The 22042-nt window shown below is 43.7% G+C and overlaps 1 protein-coding gene across 4 annotated transcripts in view; it reads left to right on the forward strand.

Moving 5' to 3' along the window:
• The window catches only part of LOC138981580 (dynactin subunit 1-like), a 54544-nt gene that overhangs the window by 329 nt on the left and 32173 nt on the right, over nucleotides 1-22042 (forward strand). For all 4 annotated transcript variants that reach the window (XM_070354544.1, XM_070354545.1, XM_070354546.1 and 1 more), the window contains exons 2-22: nucleotides 1784-1891; nucleotides 4105-4220; nucleotides 5175-5301; nucleotides 6409-6692; nucleotides 7653-7841; nucleotides 8627-8698; nucleotides 9322-9429; nucleotides 9795-9891; nucleotides 10536-10614; nucleotides 11062-11221; nucleotides 12045-12149; nucleotides 12654-12755; nucleotides 13510-13599; nucleotides 14197-14313; nucleotides 14645-14744; nucleotides 15040-15125; nucleotides 16222-16349; nucleotides 16786-16900; nucleotides 17334-17387; nucleotides 18218-18349; nucleotides 18747-18830. In XM_070354544.1, the coding sequence (XP_070210645.1) occupies nucleotides 1789-1891; nucleotides 4105-4220; nucleotides 5175-5301; nucleotides 6409-6692; nucleotides 7653-7841; nucleotides 8627-8698; nucleotides 9322-9429; nucleotides 9795-9891; nucleotides 10536-10614; nucleotides 11062-11221; nucleotides 12045-12149; nucleotides 12654-12755; nucleotides 13510-13599; nucleotides 14197-14313; nucleotides 14645-14744; nucleotides 15040-15125; nucleotides 16222-16349; nucleotides 16786-16900; nucleotides 17334-17387; nucleotides 18218-18349; nucleotides 18747-18830 (2448 nt within the window). In that variant the 5' untranslated portion in view covers nucleotides 1784-1788. The remainder of the gene's footprint in view (nucleotides 1-1783; nucleotides 1892-4104; nucleotides 4221-5174; nucleotides 5302-6408; nucleotides 6693-7652; nucleotides 7842-8626; nucleotides 8699-9321; nucleotides 9430-9794; nucleotides 9892-10535; nucleotides 10615-11061; nucleotides 11222-12044; nucleotides 12150-12653; nucleotides 12756-13509; nucleotides 13600-14196; nucleotides 14314-14644; nucleotides 14745-15039; nucleotides 15126-16221; nucleotides 16350-16785; nucleotides 16901-17333; nucleotides 17388-18217; nucleotides 18350-18746; nucleotides 18831-22042) is intronic.

The following is a 22042-nucleotide window of genomic DNA, read 5'->3' on the forward strand; positions in this document are numbered from 1 at the left end:
CTCGCATGGCGTATTGACTTGTCACCTGTTTCCCGTCATAGCACTAAGCTTATAGCAGACCACATCAGATCAGTTCACTGTTCAGTGTGATAACTTCAGTAAGGCATTCTTAATCTTATTGATCTGAAAATATCAGGGCTCCCTCAACTTTGCGTCCCTGCGTCCTATCCAGGTTTCCCAATTGCTTCGTTTCTGGCCGATTTATGTGGAGCACATGATGCGCACAAAAAATATTGGTGGTCTAGAAGTGTCGTCTGCGCAATGATCGCGGCGGCTTTCTTGACCGCCAAGGACGACCACGCACGTTGTGAGACGTCATTCGTTAGACCTCAATACGCACTAGAAGCCGAAAACACTAGAAATTGTTCATGGGGGGGTCATGGGACGCACTAAACCTAAAAAGAGCATTATGGGACGCACTTAACCGGAAAAGAGCGTGTCCTGGGACGCATTAAATTTGCATTATCACACGTACCGTCATTACTGATTTTACACTAACCTACTTTCCATACAGAATTGGCAAGAATGAACACTTGGCTAGATTTCGAAGATAAGATGAACATTTTCTGCAGGATCTGTACCGATGCAAATGTATGGAGTAAGTCTAATTGGGAAAAAACCTTCACTTACTGCAAGTTACCCATCCTGGTTTTGGGACCCTCTAAAGTTTCATTGGGGCGGTCTTTGGAACCCCTTGGAATTCGGGGTCCCAGGACGCTCTAGGTAGAGTGTTGGCGGGGAGCCCTAAAGATATTGTTGAACTTGAGCATTTGATTTTGCCTAATTGGTATTTAAGCCAGTAGGGATCTGATGGACTTGTACGATTCATATCTTGTAATTTACGATTAACAACAACATTTAACTTGTATCTGCAAGCAATTACTTTTGACAAATGTGAGCTATGTAGTACTGATGGGTTCTTTTTTTTTTTATCAAGAACTGTGGATTTGAATACAGAATACAGAATTTTTAATTGCCCAAGGTTGGGGATTTGTGATGACATTGCGGTTAAGAAACATTTCAATCCAGCCATATACACCAACACACGCATTATTTATACAAACTGATCAACAACATTAATTTAAAAACAACACTGGACAGCATAAGTTTAAAAATACATTCACTAAAACTAGCAGTATACACTCAAAGCTTCCTCACCTCAAGTCACACACACACATGTATACACACATACAGATACACACATACACACACACACACACACACACACACACACACACACACACACCTACACACACGCACGCACACGCACGCACACACACATCGCTGCCTCATGCAATTTTATAACGTGACAGAAATCGCAGTCGCTGGTAAAAATAAAAGATAACAAATTAAAACATGAAATGCAATGAACATAGATCTGATGGTCAGCGAATTATATCACACACACACACACACACACACACACACACACACACACACACACACACACATACACACACACACACACACACACACACACACACACACCTTTTTATAGATAAGTATTTGATGTTCGGTACAAGAATCTCTAACCTTAACAAGTTAGTGTTCATTCCATGGACATGTTATGATCTTCGTGATACTTGAGCAAGAGTATGCCAAAAGCAAGATTCAGTTGTTAGAACTTTTTGAGAAAATTAATGGAAATACTTCTCTTGGACATGAAGGATGGTGCATCATTAGAATGTATTATATGTTCTTGTTCTTAATGTAATTTTTATTGTCTGTTGCTCAATGTAATTTCTATTGTGGTTAATGTCATTGATATTGTTTGATTTTACAGGCAATATGGCTGCACAGACTCCTATCAAAGTTGGCACCAGAGTGGAGGTTGTTGGTAAAGGGGTAGTTGGAACAGTTGCCTACATTGGAACAACTGTTTTTTCAGCAGGTCAGTTTTCATCCAAGAAGATACTTTTGACATGGTTATTTTTAAATGCACAAAGGTGAAAAAAGTATTAGACTTTGCTGCTGCTATATTTTCAGCTGAGATTATTTTGTTTTACGCTGAAGAGAGCTTATGCCATGTGTGTGTGTGTGTAATTATCCTGGAATCATATTGAATATTTGTTTGAACCTAAAGCGTACATAACTTGCTTTTTCAAACAAAGTTAGAAGGCACTTGAAAGCTTATATTCCTTTAAGCTCTATAACAGGTCTGTAGGGCTTGTGAAAATTATTCTTCAAGATGAGTGTAAGGATAAGATTTCATAATATATTACCTGCTATTCCGACTTGGTCGTGTGACAGACGTTTTCTTCCACACGAGATTACGTTGATTGTCTAACGAAGCCGTCAGGCTGAGTTAGACATCAGCTAATCGAGTGTGGAAGAAAACTCTGTCACACGACCAAGTCGGAATAGCATTTATGTCTCACAGCTTCAACAGAGGAGAGAACAAACACGTTTTGTGTACTCAAGCTTGACAAACCTAAACACAGGAGCAGCCATTGTGGAGAGATCTACTTTTTGACGGAAGTGACCGAACAACTGTGAATGACGTCTCGGTGTATGTGAATGACGTCACAGTCTGTATCTTTTGAACCATCGCATTCTTCATGACGTCTTTCTGTGTCTGCATCCGCGAAATGTTTGTTCATTCCAGGATCTTTGTCATCTATGTTCAGAACTCTGTCCTTATAGTTTCAGACTAACAGGCCTCCTGAGCTAGCCACTCTCCAAGGGCAGCTAAATTCGCGTATGGAAACTGTACTGTCGTCTGGGATGCCGTTTTCAGTATTCTGAGCGTTGAAGAATGTGTAAAGAGAAGAAACGATAACAGCAGGAGAAATAAAAGTCGTGTGTACATTTTTTTTGGCTTTTGGAGGGACGATTTTGAGTTTGAATCCGTTCTTGCCATGCTCCTAAAGCGTGTAACATACAATCTTGCACACGTTTGCTTTAGTAGTGGCAAAGAAGGAAAGTGTGTGACATATATATATATAGTCCTGTGAGGTTACCTTCATAGAAATAAAAAACGCTCGCGCTGGACCCGAGTACTCTTCAGACATTCACACACACACACACACACACACACACACACACACACACACACACACACACACACACACTCTCTCCCTCACTCCCTCCCTCTCTCTCTTTCTTTCTTACACACACACACACACACACACACACACACACACACACACACACACACACACACACACACACACACACACGAGTACAGACTCATGCACACACACACACACACACACACACACACACAAACACACACACACACACACACACACACACACACATACACACACACACACACACACACACACAAACAGTAACACTAACACATGTGCACAAAATGAATCGAACCCGGATCACTTTGGCCATAGACTCTCTCGTGCTCTCTGTCTCTCTTTCACCGAGACCAAACCCTGCATTGTAATTTCTTTGCCGAGACCATTTCCCCACCCGTTGTCTGGCTTGCACTGAAATCATGCTTTTCTCGTCACTGCGTGACGTGTTCTTCGCCCAAGTCTGCCCTTTAGTTCAGGCTGTTCGCAAAGCGACCAGCCTCCCACCGCAAAAACTCCCACCGTTAAGAGTGGTGTTTGTGATTTATTTGGCATTTAGGTCCCAGGTAACATTATGAAGTTTTAATACGATCAATCGGACCTATTATCAAGTTAGTGTATCAACTTTTGAACGAACTGCGCCCAGTAGTTTCCCAGCAATAAGCTGTTAAGTCGAGACAGACAGACACACACACACACACACAGACACACAATTAAAGTCTGCTGGACCCTCCTACTGCGTACTCGGGGATAAGGGCTGCTTTCTCACCGGGAAAAGCGAGCTGCCATGCAGTACATTTGCTGCATGCGTGTATTCATGTTTCCAAGCCTTGAGACTTTCGCTGTTAACCTGGGTTCTTTATCGTGTGCATGCATGCACACGGGGGTGTTTGAACACTGAGGAAAATCTGCACAAAGTTGGCTCGGAGAAATAAATCTCTTGTCGAACGTGAGGATGGAACCCACGCCGATAGCGTCAACTGGTTTTGAAGTCAGCGTCGCTACCAACTAAGCTATTTCCCCGCTTGGAATCAACTATGCAGACAATTTATATGATATATTATTTTGATTTAAGGTAAATGGATTGGCGTGGTGCTTGATGAGCCCAAAGGCAAGAACAATGGAACAGTTCAGGGCAAGAACTACTTCAGCTGTCCGGACAACTGTGGAATCTTCGTGCGACAGTCACAGGTCATTCTTCAAGCTTTCTTTTTCCACACTCACTCTTGCACTTATATAAAGTATCTGGTTTTATGGCATGGCTGATGCTTTGAAGCTTGTTGCACAACTGCCTATTGAAAGCAGATAGAAAGAAAGAGACTTGGTGAAAAACAAAGTCAGTCTCATAACGGGTTAACATGCCTATGTCTGTATTGGTATTTGTCTCTGCTTTGTATTTCTGGTATTGTCAGATCTTAGAGTGCAAGGAAAGTGCCTGCTATATCAAATTACAGGTCAGTTTTTAAATACTGAAGATATGATGTAACTTGGGAAATTATGTAGAGCAGGCAGTGATTGAGGTGTTGACATTGTGCAGATCAATCACAATAGTCTTTTCATGACAGACCCCCCCCCCCAACCTTCCACTGAAGAAACACGCCCGTGAAGGTTAAAGAATTTGGTGTAAAAGAGCGTGTTCTTTCGCGGGAAGTATCATCTTATCATGTGGTTATCACATTCACATTACCTTATTCGTTATACTTCTAGATTTCCAGCAGACATTATTTGTATGACTACCAGCCCCCCAAAATCTTAGTTACAGTCTCGGCTGCTCACATCGTTTGAATCAATTGATCAAAGGACTTTCTTTTTCTTTAAATGAAAGATAAAGCGGCATTCTTTCGTTTGACAATTTAGCAAGGGCTGTTGCCAAAAGGGCAAATTCCGGAAATAATTGTGACAGGTTTGTACGGGTTGTGAAAGCGTGAATACCCTTGCTTTTAGTGAGACAAACAATTCACACGTGCTCCCGGCCCTCATGATATTATAGGCCAGTCTCTAGCAAGGGGGTGTGACTGAAACACGTGGACAGGAGCACCTGTGGATTGTTTGTCTCAGATCGCAGCGTTGGAAGACCAGAGTCCAGGCTTGAAGTTTTAAGCTTGTGGTTAACAAAGTATCTGAATAATGTTTTACGCCTGTCAGATCGCAGCGTTGGAAGACCAGAGTCCGCCACCTCAAGCAGCAGGAACTCCAGCACCGGCAACACCAGCAGCCACCCCAGGCGGGAAGAGGTCTGGGCTCAGGCCTCCGTCTGGCTACATGACCAAAAGTAGGTGTCAGCCTGGCTACAGTGGAACTCCACCCCCCCTTTAAGATCTCCAGAATATGAGAAAATCTGGTCTGATCAAGGCGGTCCTTAATGGATACCGAAGTCGACTTCGTGAAGACTTCGTGCGGCCAGCTTCGCAAAGTATACTTTGCGTAGTGGTTTTCACCCAATTAAAGATAGGCTTAAAGGAGGGAGTCTTAAAATTGAGGTAAATTTATGGATGTTATGAAGAGTAATTCTGAAAAAGTAAGGTCTTTGAAGGGTGAATAATTAAATCGGAAGGTCGTACTTCTTCTTCTTCTTCTTCTGCGTTCGTGGGCTGAAACTCCCACGTGCACTCGTGGTTTGCATGAGTGGAATATTACGTGTATGACTGTTTTTACCCCGCCATTTAGGCAGCCATACGCCGCTTTCGGAGGAAGCATGCTGGGTATTTTCGTGTTTCTATAACCCACCGAACTCTGACATGGATTACAGGATCTTTTTCGTGCGCACTTGGTCTTGTGCTTGCGTGTACACACGGGGGTGTTCGGACACCGAGGAGAGTCTGCACACAAAGTTGACTCTGAGAAACAAATCTCTCGCCGAACGTGGGGACGAACTCACGCTGACAGCGGCCAACTGGATACAAATCCAGCGCGCTACCGACTGAGCTACATCCCCGCCCCCGGAAGGTCGTACAAAATTGGGGTTCCACTGTATTGCCGTTGTGTATACATGTGAGTAGTTTATATTGATGATGCTAGTATAGAGCTTAAGTTTATTCAGTGTCAAGGTCATAGTAAAGTAATGTCCCCCCGCGGGTTAGGGGGAAGAATTTACAGCTTCAGTTCGTTTTGGTTGTAACAATAAGTTCCTTGGAGCAATTTTTTTATTAGTGCTTTTGTGAACAAGAAACAATTAACAAGTGGCTCTATCCCATCTCCCCCCCTTTCCCCGTCGTGATATAACCTTCGTGGTTGAAAACGACGTTAAACACCAAATAAAGAAAGAAAGTAAAGTAATGTTGCAGAAGAAACATGTCGGCGTCAAGAGCAATTTTGGAGCGAGTGAACGAAACAAAAACATTTTGATAAAGGTGCTTGTGACCAGGATTCTCTTCCATAGGTACAGAAAGCTTGGAAGGAGGCGATGCCCCGACACCCAGCGCCACACGACTGTCTCGTACCAGCAAGGAGAATACACCTGAGGGGGAAAAGAAACCATCGCCCAGACCTACTGGTCTGCCCAAGCCCGGGGCTACCCCCACCCCCACGCCTCACCCTGTAGCACAGGAGAGCAAGGCTGCTGCCGCCGGGCGAAAGATGTCACCTGCAATTTCTATGGAAAAGGTGTCTTCTTCTTCAGCACCGACTGCAGCCAAGCCTTCCGCTCGGCCTGTTGCCCAGCCAGTAAGGATCTATGTTCTATCGTGTATCTACTGATTGATTTATTTCACCCGTTTCAGCTTGTCTCAGTTTCAGTGTGAGTGTAAGCCTTTTTGATTTTTTTACCGCAACAGTAACACAAACTCTGGTTTTACCGGGCAATACATTTTCTGTATTCTGTAAGCATAGCAGCTTGTATATGTGGCAGTAAAGGAAGATGCAGGGTAATAAAGTGTATTTCAAAAACCCCAGGAAAGTACATGGGAAAAAAAGTTTCGGATTCATGAACACACAAGTTCAAATAAGGTTAGGTTGGTCAAATAAATGAGCTTTGCATAATTAAAAAAGAAACAACTTATGCGGTACTGGTTTGTGCAAAGGTAAAGACAGGTATGATTGGAATAGTGATTTATTAATACTTATTGTTTACTTTTGCATATTTATGCGCATGTGTCCATGGTATATAATGATCTGTTGATACAACATGTGTACTTTTGGGTATTCCAGCGTGTGTGTACATGGTATACTGCTGACCTGACACTGTGTACTGAGGCCGGGTAGCTCAGTTGGTAGAGCACTGTACTTGTAATCCTAAGGTCACAGGTTTGAATCCCGGCATGGACGGACAAGGGTCAACTTTATATGCAGACTCAGAGACGGTATCCATGTCCCACTTCGGTGTCACCACAGTGGCACGTAAAAGACCTCGGACATTCTGCCATAAGTGCAGGTGACTGATTACACCTAAACACGCACACACCTGGGTAGCGCGACTCTTGTTGCTGCTGGCTTTCCACTGGGAGGAAGCGACCCGAATTGACCCGAATTTTCCAGCATTGGGAAAATGGACTTTTTTTCTGTTTATTTTTTCGTCTTTACACCTGTTCCTTGTCCCGTTGTGCTCTCACACTGCTCCGTCCCTGCATTCACTGCTCCATCCACAAAATGGACAATGAAATAAAATTGAATGTGCTGTATGTGCAGATTGGAGACGTGAGCCTGCCCATGTCGATTGACGAGAAGCTGGCGGCGGTGCAGCAGCAGCAGGAGAATGACGGGCTGCAGGCGGAGATCAAGGACCTAAAGGAGAAGCTGGAGACTCTCATGATGAAGAGGACCGAGGACAAGGCCAAGCTCAAGGAAATGGAGAAGATGAAAATTCAACTGCAGCAGGTATACAAAACACCAAGTTTTTATTTTTTTATTTTATATTTTTTTTGGGGGGTATACTTGCAACTGCAGCAGGTACAAAACAGCAATTTTAAAAAAAAAGTCATTTAATTTATTAATTTTATGTATACTTTCAACTGCAGCAGGTACAGAACAGCAAGATTTAAAAAAAAAATGTTGTACAGTCGAGCCCCCTTTTTTAGACTGATAAAAATCTGAGAAAATCAGGTCTTGAAAAGGAGGGAGCCTTATAATGGAGGTAAATTTACAGTGGTTTTGAACAGAGAATCTGAGAAAACAGGGAGGCAGTCTTGAAAGGGAGGAAGTCTTAAAAGTGGGTATTACTCTAATGCATTACAAATGGTGAGTCGTATGAGCATTTAATGTTCTTGTTTGTTGGTATACTTATTGTTCTTGGGGGATTTCCTCAAGGACATTCAAGCTGCTATCCCAATGTGCAGCAACGGAGTCAGGCTACCCAGTCTTTTTTTCTGTGCGTTAGTGTGTGTATGTGTGAGTTTGTTAATATGTGGGTTGTCTGCATCTGATATCATCTATGGCAGGGAGCTTTTGACCAGTGGAAATACATGCCAAATTTGTTCCCAATCTGTACTTTATCATCAGTGTCTTAGTCAGTGTTTCCCTGTTCTACCAGTGTGCATTATAATCAAGCCTTTCTGTGTTTGAAAAAGATGTCGTCTGCTTTGTGAGATTCTGTGTGCATGATGAAATTCCTAGCATTCCAATGAGAAATATTAACCTGCATGTTAACTTTTTTTGTCAAACAGCTTCAAGAATTCAAGACAAGAATGCAGGAGACCCATGCTGACTTGCAGAGACAGCTCAATGCCTCGAAAAAGGTCCGACGCTCTTTCTGATGTCTTCTTTGTTCATGGGCTGAAACTCTCAGTTTAAAGCTTGTTTTTGCATGAGTGGGTTTTTACATGTATGACCATTTTTACCCCACCATTTAGGCAGCCATACGCCGCTTTCGGAGGATGGTCTTTCTTTTTAAATAAAGAAAGGTTTGGTTGTGTAAGCTGATCACATGACAAATAAATACACAGATGACTGCATTGGCAGGTCTGGTTTGTTTACCATGTAGTACCATCACGTCTGAATTCAAAATTACAGAGATACTGGGACTGGTGAGGTATGTTACATGTATAATTCACCAAACACTTCGCAATATTTAAAGTATCTACTCAATTACAAGAATAGTGGCGCTTATTGGATGACGGTTGAAGCCTTCTGAAGATTACGTAACCCTTACAGCTTCAGTTCGTTTTGGTTGTAACAATAAGTTCCTTGGAGCTTGCAATACAACCATAACAATATGAAGTAGTAATTAATAGTGTGTGTGTTTGTGTGTGTGTGTGTGTGGCAAAATAAGCTTTTCTTTTGGTTTTGAAAAATGCAATTTTACCATGCTATGTAAAGTGTTGAGCTTACAAAGGTTATTGCAAATTGTTTTGTTGCACAGAAAGAGGAAGACATCAGACAAGACTTTGACCAATACAAAGATGAAATGGCGGATGTCTCAGAGTCTTTGGAAATGGCAGCGCTGGACAAGGAGATGGCTGAAGAAAAGGTGTGTATGCGTGTCTGTGTTGATTATTTTGTGAAAAAGAGCCAGCGAGTGGAAATTAGAAGGCAAATGTCCATGTACAAGACGGTTATACATTTTCACATGTGTTCTTGCAAACACAGACACACACATGAGAGGATTTGTTTCAGTGAATGATTAAATATTACAGGCAATAACTAATAAGCAAATATAGCGAAGGAATAAAGTTACAATGCATACACCACTTATGTACATACATGTACACACACACACACACACACACACACACACACACACACACACACACACACACACACACACACACACACACACACACACACACACACACACACCAATGATGCACACATTTTATTTTGTCTTATGTTCAGGCGGAGAGTCTGCAGCAGGAGGTGGAAGCCAACAAAGACAAACTGGAGGAGCTGACTCTGGAGCTTGAACTTCTTCGTGGGGAAATCAGCGAGAAAGGTACGCTTTCCTTCCGTTTTACATTTGCCCTATGCTGGTCTTTATCCTTGCCCTGAGTCTGGTGTAACAATGACAGAGTTGAGGGAGAGTCTGCAAAGTTCTTCTTCTTCTGGTCGGTAGCCACAGTCCTCTGGAACCATTATTGTCACTTAGGGGCAAAGAGAAGTCAAACAAACCAACGAGAACAACAACAAAATAAAAAGAAAAACAGGGCTGCTTGTTGTTCAAAGGACCGATACATCAAAAATAAAGAGTTCAGTGGAACCCCCCTTGTAAGACCACATCTAACCCCCTACCACCTACAATCTCTTTCCTCTCCCCCATTACCTCCATTTTTAAAGACCCTAGTTTCCCAGATTTTTGGTCAATAATGATTGTCATCTTAACCTCCCTTTTAGGACCCTCTCGGATTGTTTTGAGGTTCCACTGCATATCTAGGTCCCTGATCTTCTTCTTCTTCTTTGTTCTTCTTCTTCTTCTTCTTCTTCTTCTTCTTCTTCTTCTTCTTCTTCTTCTTCTTTTTCTTCTTCTTCTTCTGCGTTCTCAAGATCTGATGTTCAAATTGAAAGAATTGACAAAGATTTTATTTTTGACTCTGCAAATCACCATGAAGCAATCCAGGTTGTATGATGAGAACGTTGCAGGCTCTGATGGAGTTGCTGCCACTTTTGAGATGAAGCAGCTGGAGCAGCAGAACGAGAGGATGAAGGAGGGGCTCGTCAAGTAAGAAGCGTCACATTTGTTTCTTCAACGCTCTCGCCCCCAGCCTTGTTGACTTCCCATAGCGTTTTGTCTTTCATCATGATTCAGTGGTTTGGGTGTGATTTGATGTATGTGGACCTTCTTTGTGGTTTGTGTTCTCAAAGTAAGTCCACACACATGTCAAGAATAATGAAAGCTGTATAGGGAAGTTTAAAATTATATAATGAAAGTTGAGCAGAAGAGAAGGGATGAAAAAAATGAAACTGAGCGAAGAGAAAGGGTGAATCAAATAATGAAAGCTAGGCTGAAGAGAAGCGTTGAACAAGTGAAAGCTTGGCAGAAAAGAAGGGATGAACAGAATAATGAAAGCTGAGCAAACGAGACAAGGTATGAACATGTTGGTGTATCACAAAATAATTTGCAGAAGATTTGCACTTGCGTAACCTTTCTTAATTTTTTATCCAACAGGATGCGGGACCTTCTGACATCTGAAAAGCAGGAGCGGCAGCAGCTTGCAAAGAGTAGTGAGAAGCAGCAGAGCGAAATAATCAGTCTTCAGCGTGACAAGGAACGACTCACTGGTCAAGTGACAGAGCTTGAAAACCAGGTCATAGAGCTCAAAGAACAGGTCAGTAGACTACATTCATAAGTCAAATAATGAGGGATTCACCTGTGAAGTTATAGTCACTCCTATTACAATGTGTTAGCATCTATAATCGATTCATTCACATCACTTCACATGCTTTAGTAGGGGGTACAAACAAAAGTGAATTATATCGCAGATTTGACTTGACATGTTGTAGCACAATTTTCAGCTATTGATATATATTTTTACCTGATTAGCACCCAGAGGGACTGTTTTTAGCTCAGGTGAGAGATCAGACACTGTGCTAGAACTAGTTTTTCACCTTTGTATTCGTAGGTTAGTCAAAACAAAGACAGAGTCACTGCTCCAAGTAACAAGAAATAAATGAGAATCTGGTGTCAAGTATAAGTATACATTCTTGAGACGAAGAGAAAGTGGAAGAGGGTTAGGAGGGCGTAGGTTGGGGTAAAGGGCTTTTGTTTATGCTTTGCTGTCTCCATGTTACTGTCTGGCATCTGCCCTGAGAGTCAGAGAAAAATGTCCCCCTTTCGTTTTGCTGCTGCATGTATAAACTATAGTTAATTTCTCTCCCTTTTGCACATGCATTTAACTGCTCTCTGCCACACCCTTAGCGAGACTCAGGAAGGAAAAAGAAGGGGAGACACTCCAATGAGGCATGTTCTGATGGCTTGGTATAACCAGTCACGGTTGCCCCATACGTGTTGATAAGTTTGCAAGGCGGGGGGTGGGAGCAATGCCCGCAGAGTCCCTCCCTACGATGGGGCTCACAGTCAGCTCATACCTTCCCTGTATATAAGCGTGACAAGTTGCCATCAAGGTTTTACAAGTGTGTTGTGTGTTACAGGTTGACGCAGCCCTGGGCGCGGAGGAGATGGTGGAGAAACTGTCGGAGAAAAACTTGCAGCTGGAGGAGAGGATAGAGGCCCTGGAGGAGGAGAAGAATGACCTGGTAAAGCATTATCTTTATCTAGAAAAGAAATAGAACGCATGTTGGTGAGACAAACAATCTTAAAGGCCAACATCGGCGCGCGGCAGATGTAGCTCTAGTTTCTCATGCTGGTAGAGCTAAATTTAGCTCTGTGGCCTTCTACTATAACAAGGCTTGGTCTGCTGTAGACATAATATGTTCGCCTTTAAAAAATGAAAGATGTCATTTCTCACCATGTACCAAGACAAGTACAGCACAAATGCGTTAAACTTTTCGCCTATGAAGGCTTTTTCAGGAACATATTATCATTAAACATTATCTTTATCTTTTTCTCCTTTTGAAAGTTTATATTTGCTCATCTTTCTTTGTAAATCAAACAATACAAAAGTTAGTTGACGAAAAGTTGTTTCGGTTGTTGACAAAAGAAAACATTCACTTATCGCATCATATTTCTTCTTGGTAAGTTTGTTCAGGTATTAGAAGGGTTTCAGCCTGACATTGTGTTTCTTCTGCATTGCCTGACAGGAAGCCCTGAATGAAATGAATGAAGAGCTTCAGGAGAACACCAGGGAAACAGAGCTAGAACTGAGAGAGGAAAGAGACAACGCTCTCGTGCGCCTGAGTGAGGTAAGAGTCTGTTTTGTGAAATGTCCTAAAGCTGGTGAAACATACTGTCCTCCTGAAAAAACAAGAAGGGCAAAGCCCTGACGACTCACGTTTCCAAGGCATGACCTCTGCAAGGATCCAAAATGTTCTGGAAGGCCAATAGGTTTTGTTTCCATTCTAGGTTGTTCAGCAAGATTCCAGATTGATTAAGTTTTGTGACCACAGGCACCAACATCCAGACACACTATTCCAAGGAGTCAAAAAAGCACCTTTCGTGAATCCTGCCAGGATTTTATAAATTAAGTATGCAGTACACCATTTTACAGATATTCATTCTGGTAGCAGTTGCCACGGAGACACTGTGACGCTTATGTGATTTTGAAATGTAGTATTGCAGAGGGAATGAGGCAGACAAGGATGATAATTCTTGGTTTCTACTCACCATACAGGTCCGGGGTTTTTAATTCTGCTGACCTGTCAAATGAATGACTGATTGAGTGGATGGATAAGTGCGTGTTAACATCTGAGAATGATTTAGGCTAGTCCTGACACTGAAATAGATCTCCGTTAATTTGATTTTAAAGTGACTAATGAAAATTCCTGTGTTATGGAAGATCTGTTATGTGGTGTGTGTGTGTTATTTTTTTATTTTTTTATTTTCTTAACAATATCATGAATATGTTGATTTTTTACATTCTGTGTAAAGATATACGCTTTCATCTGCTTGTGTTCCAACGATAACCTTTATGGCTTGATGTCTGCTTTTGTTGAACAGAACCAGAGAAGAGTGGATGCCTTGCAAGAGACTGTGGCAGACTATGAGACAACAATCAACAAGTTCCGTGGTCTGGTGGCTCAGCTTCAGGTGGGTCTTCCTTTTCTCTTTGTTTCTCTTTCTCTTTTTCTCTCTGTCTCTCTCTCTTCATTTCTCTGTCTCTGTCTGTCTCTCTCTCTCTCTCTGTCGTTCTGACTCTCTCTTTCTCTCCCCACTTCTCTCACTTAGTCTATCTGTATTTTCTTCACATTTGTTTTTCAACCCCCTCACACACACTTTGTCCATCGGTCTTTTCTCTCATCCTTATCCTCCGAGGCCGTATGCCAGCCCCTAGGAAAACTGTTACTGGGGGACATTCATTTTTTCCTCAAAGGAAATTTAACAAATTTGTTTTTAAACAATTAAACTCACTTACACATGATTGTGTGTTTGTAACTCTTACTACACACAACACCTGTTTGTACTTAATTACCCAAAGACAAACCTGGTCACACCCACTCCATTGTTATATACTTAACTCTTTTTGGCCCAGAATTATGACCCTAAGACAAGCATGTTCACACCCACTGCACAGCTTTATAGATAACCTTTTTCGTTGTGCACATTATTACCCTAAGACAAGCCTGTTCAAACCATTTTCATAGCTTTATACATAGCTTTATACATAACGTTCTTATTGTCATGCAGGAGGCGAACAAGGAACTGCGCAGCAAACAGCTGGAGTCTGAGACCAAGGCGGAGACTCCCACCATCGAGCTCTTTGACTTCAAAGCCAAGTTTGCTGAAACCAAGGCCTTTGCTAAGGTCGGTATCCCTCATGGACAAACAAACAAAAAAACCTAAAAAATAGAATCATTTTTTAATGAGAGTCCCTTCCTTAATTTCAGAAATGATTGGGTTTTTTCTCTCTTTTTGCTGTATAGTTTCTTTGTTTTTATGTTCATTGTTCTTGTAGTTAAAAATGAAAATCATTTGTTTACTTCAAGTTTTCTTATTCTGTCAGGTGCCAGGAGACTGGTTCCACATAACTCTCACTTACTGTTGTCTGTATTTAGAGTGCTTACGTCCCTTTTTTTTACGTCCCTTTGTTTGTTAGATCTGTTGTTGCAGTTGTTGTTTACTGTCATGTCCACAGACGATTGACATGGAGCTACGTAAGCTGGAAGTACAGCAGGCCCAGTCGCACGTCAAGATGCTGCTCTCCTTCATGCCCGATGCTTTCCTCAACCGTGGGGGTCAGTTGTGTGTGGTTGTGTGTGTGTGTGGGGGGGGGGGGGATGGGGGTTTAGGTGTGGTGGGAGGGGGTAAGGGAAGGAAAGGGGGGAATTGCAGGTTTCTGAACTGTGGGGGGTAAGTTGTGTGAATGTGTGAGTGTGTGTGTGCACCTGTGTGTGTGTGTGTGTGTATGTGAGAGAGAGTGGGGGGGGGGGGGGGGGGGGAGGATAGGGTATCCAGGTTTCTGTATTCATTTGCTTTTGGAGAATAGTAGGTGTAAACTAGTTTATGTAGCCATGCTGATTGATTCTCCAGGTGACCATGACGCTATATCTGTCTTACTGATGGTGCCCCGTGTCGTCAACAAGGCTGAGCTTCTGGCATCTCAAGTCAAGGAAAAGGTCAGTCACAGATCCACAAAACAGCACCCATACTTGACATAATAATGATATTTTTCACAACAGCCCTCCCCACTCATGTGTCAGTAAATAACAACATTTAATGATCTTTTTACTCATGTGTGAGCAAATAAAAAAATGGTCAGTCAATTCTAGAAAACAGCTCCCATCTTTTACAGTTTAATTATCTTTTCCGCTTCCATCCTTCCCACTCATGTATGAGTCAATCAGAAAATGGTCAGTCATATCTGCATAGTTGGCCTAGTGGTAAGGCGTCCGCCCCGTGATCGGGAGGTCGTGGGTTCGAACCCCGGCCAGGTCATACCTAAGACTTTAAAATTGGCAATCTAGTGGCTGCTCCGCCTGGCGTCTGGCATTATGGGGTTAGTGCTAGGACTGGTTGGTCCGGTGTCAGAATAATGTGACTGGGTGAGACATGAAGCCTGTGCTGCGACTTCTGTCTTGTGTGTGGCGCACGTTATATGTCAAAGCAGCACCGCCCTGATATGGCCCTTCATGGTCGGCTGGGCGTTAAGCAAACAAACAAACAAACAAACAATCTGCAAAACAGCTCCTGTACTTGACAAGGTAATGATCTTTTCCACCACCACCCCACCCAACTACTAGTGTGTGAGTGGACACAAGACTATCTGCAGGTACACATGTGTAGGTATGTAGTTGTTTATTAAACTTTCCACAGGGTAGTATGAAGTACACCACTTTCTTGCTTCTTTCACTCTTGTTCACCTCCGCATGCAGCTGGTTTTACTTCATACTGTGGACATTTTTGGTATGTTCTGTTTTTCCTAAATACAGTGGAACCCCCCCTTTAAAGACTCCCCAATGTAAGACCCCCCAATGCAAGACTCCCCAATGTAAGACTCCCCAATGTAAGACCTCCCAATGTAAGACCTCCCAATTTTAAGACCTTGCTTTTTCAGATGTTTTCTTCATAACATCTGTACATTTACCTCCATTTTAAGACTCCCTCCTGATTTTCTTTAAATGGGGTTCCACTGTACATTATTCATTTACTTCATACTGTGAATGTTTTCTGTATGTTCTTTGTTAATGTGTGTCCACTGGTAAAATGTTGCAGTTTGAAGTGGTGGAGAAGCTAGAGCGAGACCACGTGCTGAAGGGAGCCAAAGCGGAGCAGAACAGCTTTGCCAACCACCTAGTCCTGCAGCTCAGTCTGCTGCAGACCACCATGCATCAGTACGAGAGGTCAGGCACTTTCTATTCACTGCAGTTACCATTTTACTGAACTTTTTTTTAATTTTTTATTCACTTTGAATAGTTTGATAGAACTTGAAGCTCTATCTTCTTCTGCGTTTGTGGTTTGCAAATCCCTCATGCATCTTTTGTTGTTGTTGGTTGCACGAGTGCGTTTTTTTGTGTATGGCTGTGTGTGTTTTTTTCTAGGCCATTTTAGGCACTTATTCTCAGTTTCAGAGGGGGGGGGGGGGGATATCTTTATGAAGAAGGAAAACTGTTACGTGTAGACTGATGAGTTCATGTTTTTGGATACCACGTACAAACTGCACATTTTAAGACAATTTATTTGCTTCATTTTCGTCATTCTGCTTTATTATATGTCTTGGTGATGGTTGTCATGGTTGTTGTTGCTACTGTTGATGCCTGTTTCTTAATATGGTTTCAGTGCCCTGAACAACTGTGGGATGGACTTGTTCATCAAAGTTGGCACTCTGTTGCCGGAGATGTCGGCACATGAGAAGACGCTGGACCACTACATTGACATGCTCAGAAAGGATCAGGTGGCTCACCCTTACTACAATCTTGTTCTAGTTCATATACCAACTCGTGCTGTTTTATACTACAGTCGAACATGTCTAAAACGAATACAAGGGACCAAAGAGATGTTGGCATTACAGACAAGTGGTTGCTATGGAAAGTTTAATTATATGGACACAAAACCAGGGATCCTTTGGGTGGTTATGGTAGGAAGGTGGTCATTATGTGGTGGTCGTAAGGGTAGGTTCAACTTTACCACGCTTACGTTGGAATTTTGTATTCTGAGATTACGACCCATCATTGCCGACATACTTACATGAAATCTTACGATAATTCAGCTGTCATTTTTGTTTAAACTGTGTTCTGAGGGAGAATCTTAGGTTTCTTTCTTTTTGTACCCGTAGGTCAGTGTCAAACTACATTGTATAACGTGATTTTTTTCTTGTATTCTTGCAGCTGGATGAAACAGTTTCCCTGGAAATGCTGGATAGATCCATTGCCTTCTTCCAGGTAAGCTTTACCAAAAGGTTATTCATCAACATAAGTGCACGCTAACAAGAACATGAATTTACCTTAACGTCATGATAATACAATAATACTTTGAGCTAGACAAATTCATGCGATTTGTGAACTGAAATGTGGGATTGTATCACATGCTTGAATCGTCATACACAGGAGTCTTTTCTAATGATTCCTCTTCTAGAATAGGCAATAATTATGAGGATTTCAGAAAGTGACCAAGCTTCCGTTCAGAGTCTAAATGTGTTGCTGTGTGTCTTATGATACCTTGCTGACTCCATGTTTGAATCGTCATGCTAAAATCATAACAATACTGGAAACTTTTTAAACAATCATGTTTCTTTTGGTGTGAAAGGCAGTAGTACGGTTTCAGACAGTGACAAAGGTTTGGTTCAGATTCTGATTGTGTTGCTGTGTGTTTTGTGGTATCTTACTCACTCCATCCAAAATGCCCTGTTTTGAGTCATCACATACTGGGGACTATTTCACTGCCTGTAGGACGTCAGCTGACGTCCTGTGTAACTTGCTTTAATGGGCAACAAACAACAGGAGAAAGAAAGAAGAAAAAACAATGTGTGTATTGTATTCATTTATACATCAAGGACACTGTAAGTTGTCAATTCATGTAAATACAGGTAATGCATTGTAGACAAATATTTCGGGGCAGCTAACAGGTTAAATGATTTCTCTTTGTGGGAAAGGCATAAAGTATTAAGCTTTCAAAATGTGACAAAAGCTTTGGGTCAGATTCTAATCATGTTGCATGCTGTGTGTATGGTAGTATCTTGATAAAAGAATGCAAATGATGTGTTTGGTGACAGCAACTGTACTCGGTGCACCTGGCCAGCGAGCGTGTGGACTGCACCAGTCTGATGTGCGACAGTGTGCGCAGTGTGCTCAGCGCCTGTGACTGTGTCACTACTGACATCAGCAGGCTCAAGATACTGCTTCTGGTAAGAGCTTGACGACTGTAACAGGCCTTGCTTCCTCCACATTCAGTAGTGTTCATAAGAACTTAGGGAAAAAAAAGAAATAATGCTATGTAGTATGTAGTATGTTTTTCTTACTTTATTTCTTATTATTCCCCAAGTGTCTTGTTGTGTAACTTCAGTTTTTGGAGTGCTTGCAGATGCATTGACTTTAGTACAGTAGTTTGAAAATGTGTTGAAATACTTTCAATGATTGAAGCCATTGAAGTCACTGGTGGTGTCAGTTTACATTAAAAAGAAGGAATCGAATGTGTTTTGGTGAAAACAAGACAGAATATGATGTACAGTCAATGTGGCTTTTTAAAGACCTACTATGGTGTCACCCTATCGTGTTTTGTTTGTTTGTACATGTACTTCACAGCCTGGCCAAGAGCAGAGCGAGTTTTCCATCCTGTTGAGAGACCTGGAGACTTGCAACAATGACACACGCATGTGTGCAAGGAAGGTGAGATATTGCATTTTCAAAAGAAGCGTGAATATTGCTGTCACACGCAGTTACCATAGTCCTTCTGCTTTAAAAAGAAGCATTAAATTACATATTCCTACTCCGAATCACATGTAGCATTGACACAATCGGAGATGCTAGGTTCTGAAAAGGCTAACCGTCTAAGGGAAGCAACCCCAACCACAAAAAGTGTAAACGTAGCCATGGTAATGACCATACACCCGGGGAGTTACCTCCCATCGTGCATGCCATGTCACTACTGCTACTGAACACGTGGTTCATATCATTCGACCTTACAGCTTTCGAGGGAGCAGGTTGTTGATTTTTGGGCTCCCCTGTGGCTGCGCTGTTTGGTGTTGTTTTGACACCCACCGGCCACGTTACCGTCTATCTTGCCTCCTGCTTCGTAGTTGGTGAGCTCTTTCCATTTTGGTCATTATTTTGACAGGAAATTTGTTGTAGTTGCTGATTTTCGTCCGTGTTTGGACCTGTGATATTTCAGTGACTACTGTTGGCCGCCATTTTTGTTGTCAGCATGAGTTGACAGATTTTGTGGCTAGGCCGATGTATTTTGGAGGTAAACGTAATTTTACCTTCTTACTTGCTTGCTGCTTTGTTTAGTTGGTAAGCTTGTTCCTTCTTGTCTTTAGTTTGACAGGAATTTATCTATAGTTGCTGACTTTTTGTCCGTTTGGACTCCTAAATGCGTTTCAGTAACTTATCTTGTGGCCGCCACTTTCGGTTGCTCAGCTTTCCTGACAGCTTATTTATGTGGCTAGGCCTATGTTATGGTGAGGTTCTCCTTACTTTACCTGCGTTTTTGCCTTCTGCTTTGTTAGTTGGTAAGCCATTTCATATTTCGTCATTACTTTGACAGGAATTTTTGTTATTGCTTAATTTTCGTCCGTTTTGGACTTCTAAATTTTGTCCAGTAACTTATCGCTTGGCCGCCATTTTGTGTATCAGCGTTGCTGACAGTGGTTTACTTGGCTAGGCTTTAGCAGGTATCTACCAGTCCGTAGGACTGGTCGTGGTTTCGGATTTAACATGTTTGTTATGTTTTGTGCGTTACTCTTTCTGCCTCGAACAAACACTTTGTGGGGCAGTCATAGACTGTTGTACGTCCTGTTTCTTCTCCTCGCCTTCTCTGCCGTTAGCAGATCAGGTGTTGCAGGTGTCTGCGTTATCTTTGTGAAGAAATTTTCGCGTTCCAAGCCTGCGTCTTCCGTTGGTCCCGCTGTCTGTGGGCGACGTCACCTTGTTGGCTTCTTTGACGCTTCCGGCCGAGACGTTGTCTAGGGCGGATGTTTTGCTTCTTCGTCTTCTACCGCTGTGGTGGGCGATTCAAGTAAGTCGAGCTGGTCCACAGGCCCTCGTGAGGCCGTCGGACAGTCCCTGCTGGGACACAGCTCTTTTCGGCGGGTTCACGACCCGCAAACCCCTGTTCAGTCGCACCCTGGCTTCACTGAAGACCATTGTGTGGCTGAGCAATGGCGGCAGTTGGTTCCGGCTACTTCTCCGACGTACGCACCCGCTGGGGTCGTTTCCGGAGTTGTCTAGCCGTTTCCGACTGCTGCGCTTCCGGCACTCGCCGGAAGCATAGGTCCCCCGATGTACGCACCCGCTGTGGTCGTTTCCGGGGTTGACCAGGTCCCCCGATGTGCGCACCCGCTGTGGTCGTTTCCGGGGTTGACCGGACGTTGCCCCCCGGGCATTCGTCCTCTGTTCAGTCGCACCCTGGTTTCCTCGAAGACCATTGTGTGGCGGAGCAGTGGCGGTAGCCGTTTCCGGCGCTGCGCTTCCGGCACTCGCTGGAAGCATAGGTCCTCTGACGTACGCACCCGCTGTGGTCGTTTCCGGGGTTGACCGGACGTTGCCCCCCGGGCATTCGTCCTCTGTTCAGTCACACCCTGGCTTCCTCGAAGACCATTGTGTGGCGGAGCAATGGCGGTAGCCGTTTCTGGCGCTGCGCTTCCGGCACTCGCTGGAAGCATAGGTCCTCTGACGTACGCACCCGCTGTGGTCGTTTCTGGGGTTGACCGGACGTTGCCTTTAGGGCATTCGGGCTTCCGGCCTCCGTCCTCGCATTCGGCGCTTCCGCTTTTCGCGGTCTCGTCTGGTGCTTTCCGGCTCCGCCCGGATTTACTGCTCCTTTCGCTTCCACTTCCTCCCGGATGTCGGTAGCTGAGGAGCAACGCCAGCCCTTCGGGCAGGTGGTGTCTCAGCTCTGGCCGATGTAGTCAGCGTTTCAACCTTCGGTTGTCGCGTCGACTGCCGTTCCGGTTCCTGCAGCTGCAGACTTGCCGTCTTTTCTCTCTTAGCCTGGTCGAGGCATGAGTTAGGACGACATCGGGGGGGGCGGATTTCCGGTTTTCCGGTTATGCCGTTTCACCGGCCTTCCACCAGTACGTGGACTTCGGTTTTTTCGCCGGTTGTGTCGGACATTCAGTCTGTCGTCAGCGATTCCACACGTGCTGGTTATTGGGAAAAAGGCTTAACGCTGTCCTCTAAGCTGCGGCAGAGGTCACGTCGAAGGTTTTCCCGGGCGGGGCTTCGGCCTCCTACACTTCCTGTCTGGAAGCATAGGTTCTCCATCACAAGCGCACGTAGTGGCTTGTCTGGGGTTGATCGAGGACTGGCCTACGGGCGTTCGGGTTCCGGCCCCAGTCCTCTTCTGTTCTGTCTCACTCTTGTTCCGTCGTGGGCATTTGTGTTTCACCAGTGCGGCAGCCGTTGTCGGCGTGGTGTTTCCGGTTTTACTGGAAGCATAAGTCCTCCATTTCAAGTACACGTTGCGGTTTTGACTGGAGTTGACAGAGGACTGGCCTACGGGCGTTTGGGCTTCCGGCCTCAGTCTACTCTATGCATCTTTCGCTTCCGTTTTTTGCGGTTTTGTCTGCTGCATTTCCGGCTCTGTTCGGATACACTTCTCCTCTCCCTGACACTCCTTCGGAGGTCGGTGGGTGAGGAACAGCGGCTGGCCTACGGGCATTTAGGCTTTTAGCCTCAGCCGGGGCAGTCTTCACTTTACCTGTTGGGTGTTGCGTTTACTGCCTAGTCAGTTCGGGTGGCCCTGGACGTTTCCCCTATTCACGACCGTCAGTAGGGGGATAAGTCAGGTCTTTTTCCGGTTGGATGGTTTTCCGGTTTCCGGTCATCTCATTCATCAGTTTACCACCAGCAACTGTGACTTCGGTTTGCGTTCGTAGCTG

Source organism: Littorina saxatilis, linkage group LG12 (assembly GCF_037325665.1).
Source record: "Littorina saxatilis isolate snail1 linkage group LG12, US_GU_Lsax_2.0, whole genome shotgun sequence".
NCBI classification, from domain to species: Eukaryota; Metazoa; Mollusca; class Gastropoda; order Littorinimorpha; family Littorinidae; genus Littorina; species Littorina saxatilis.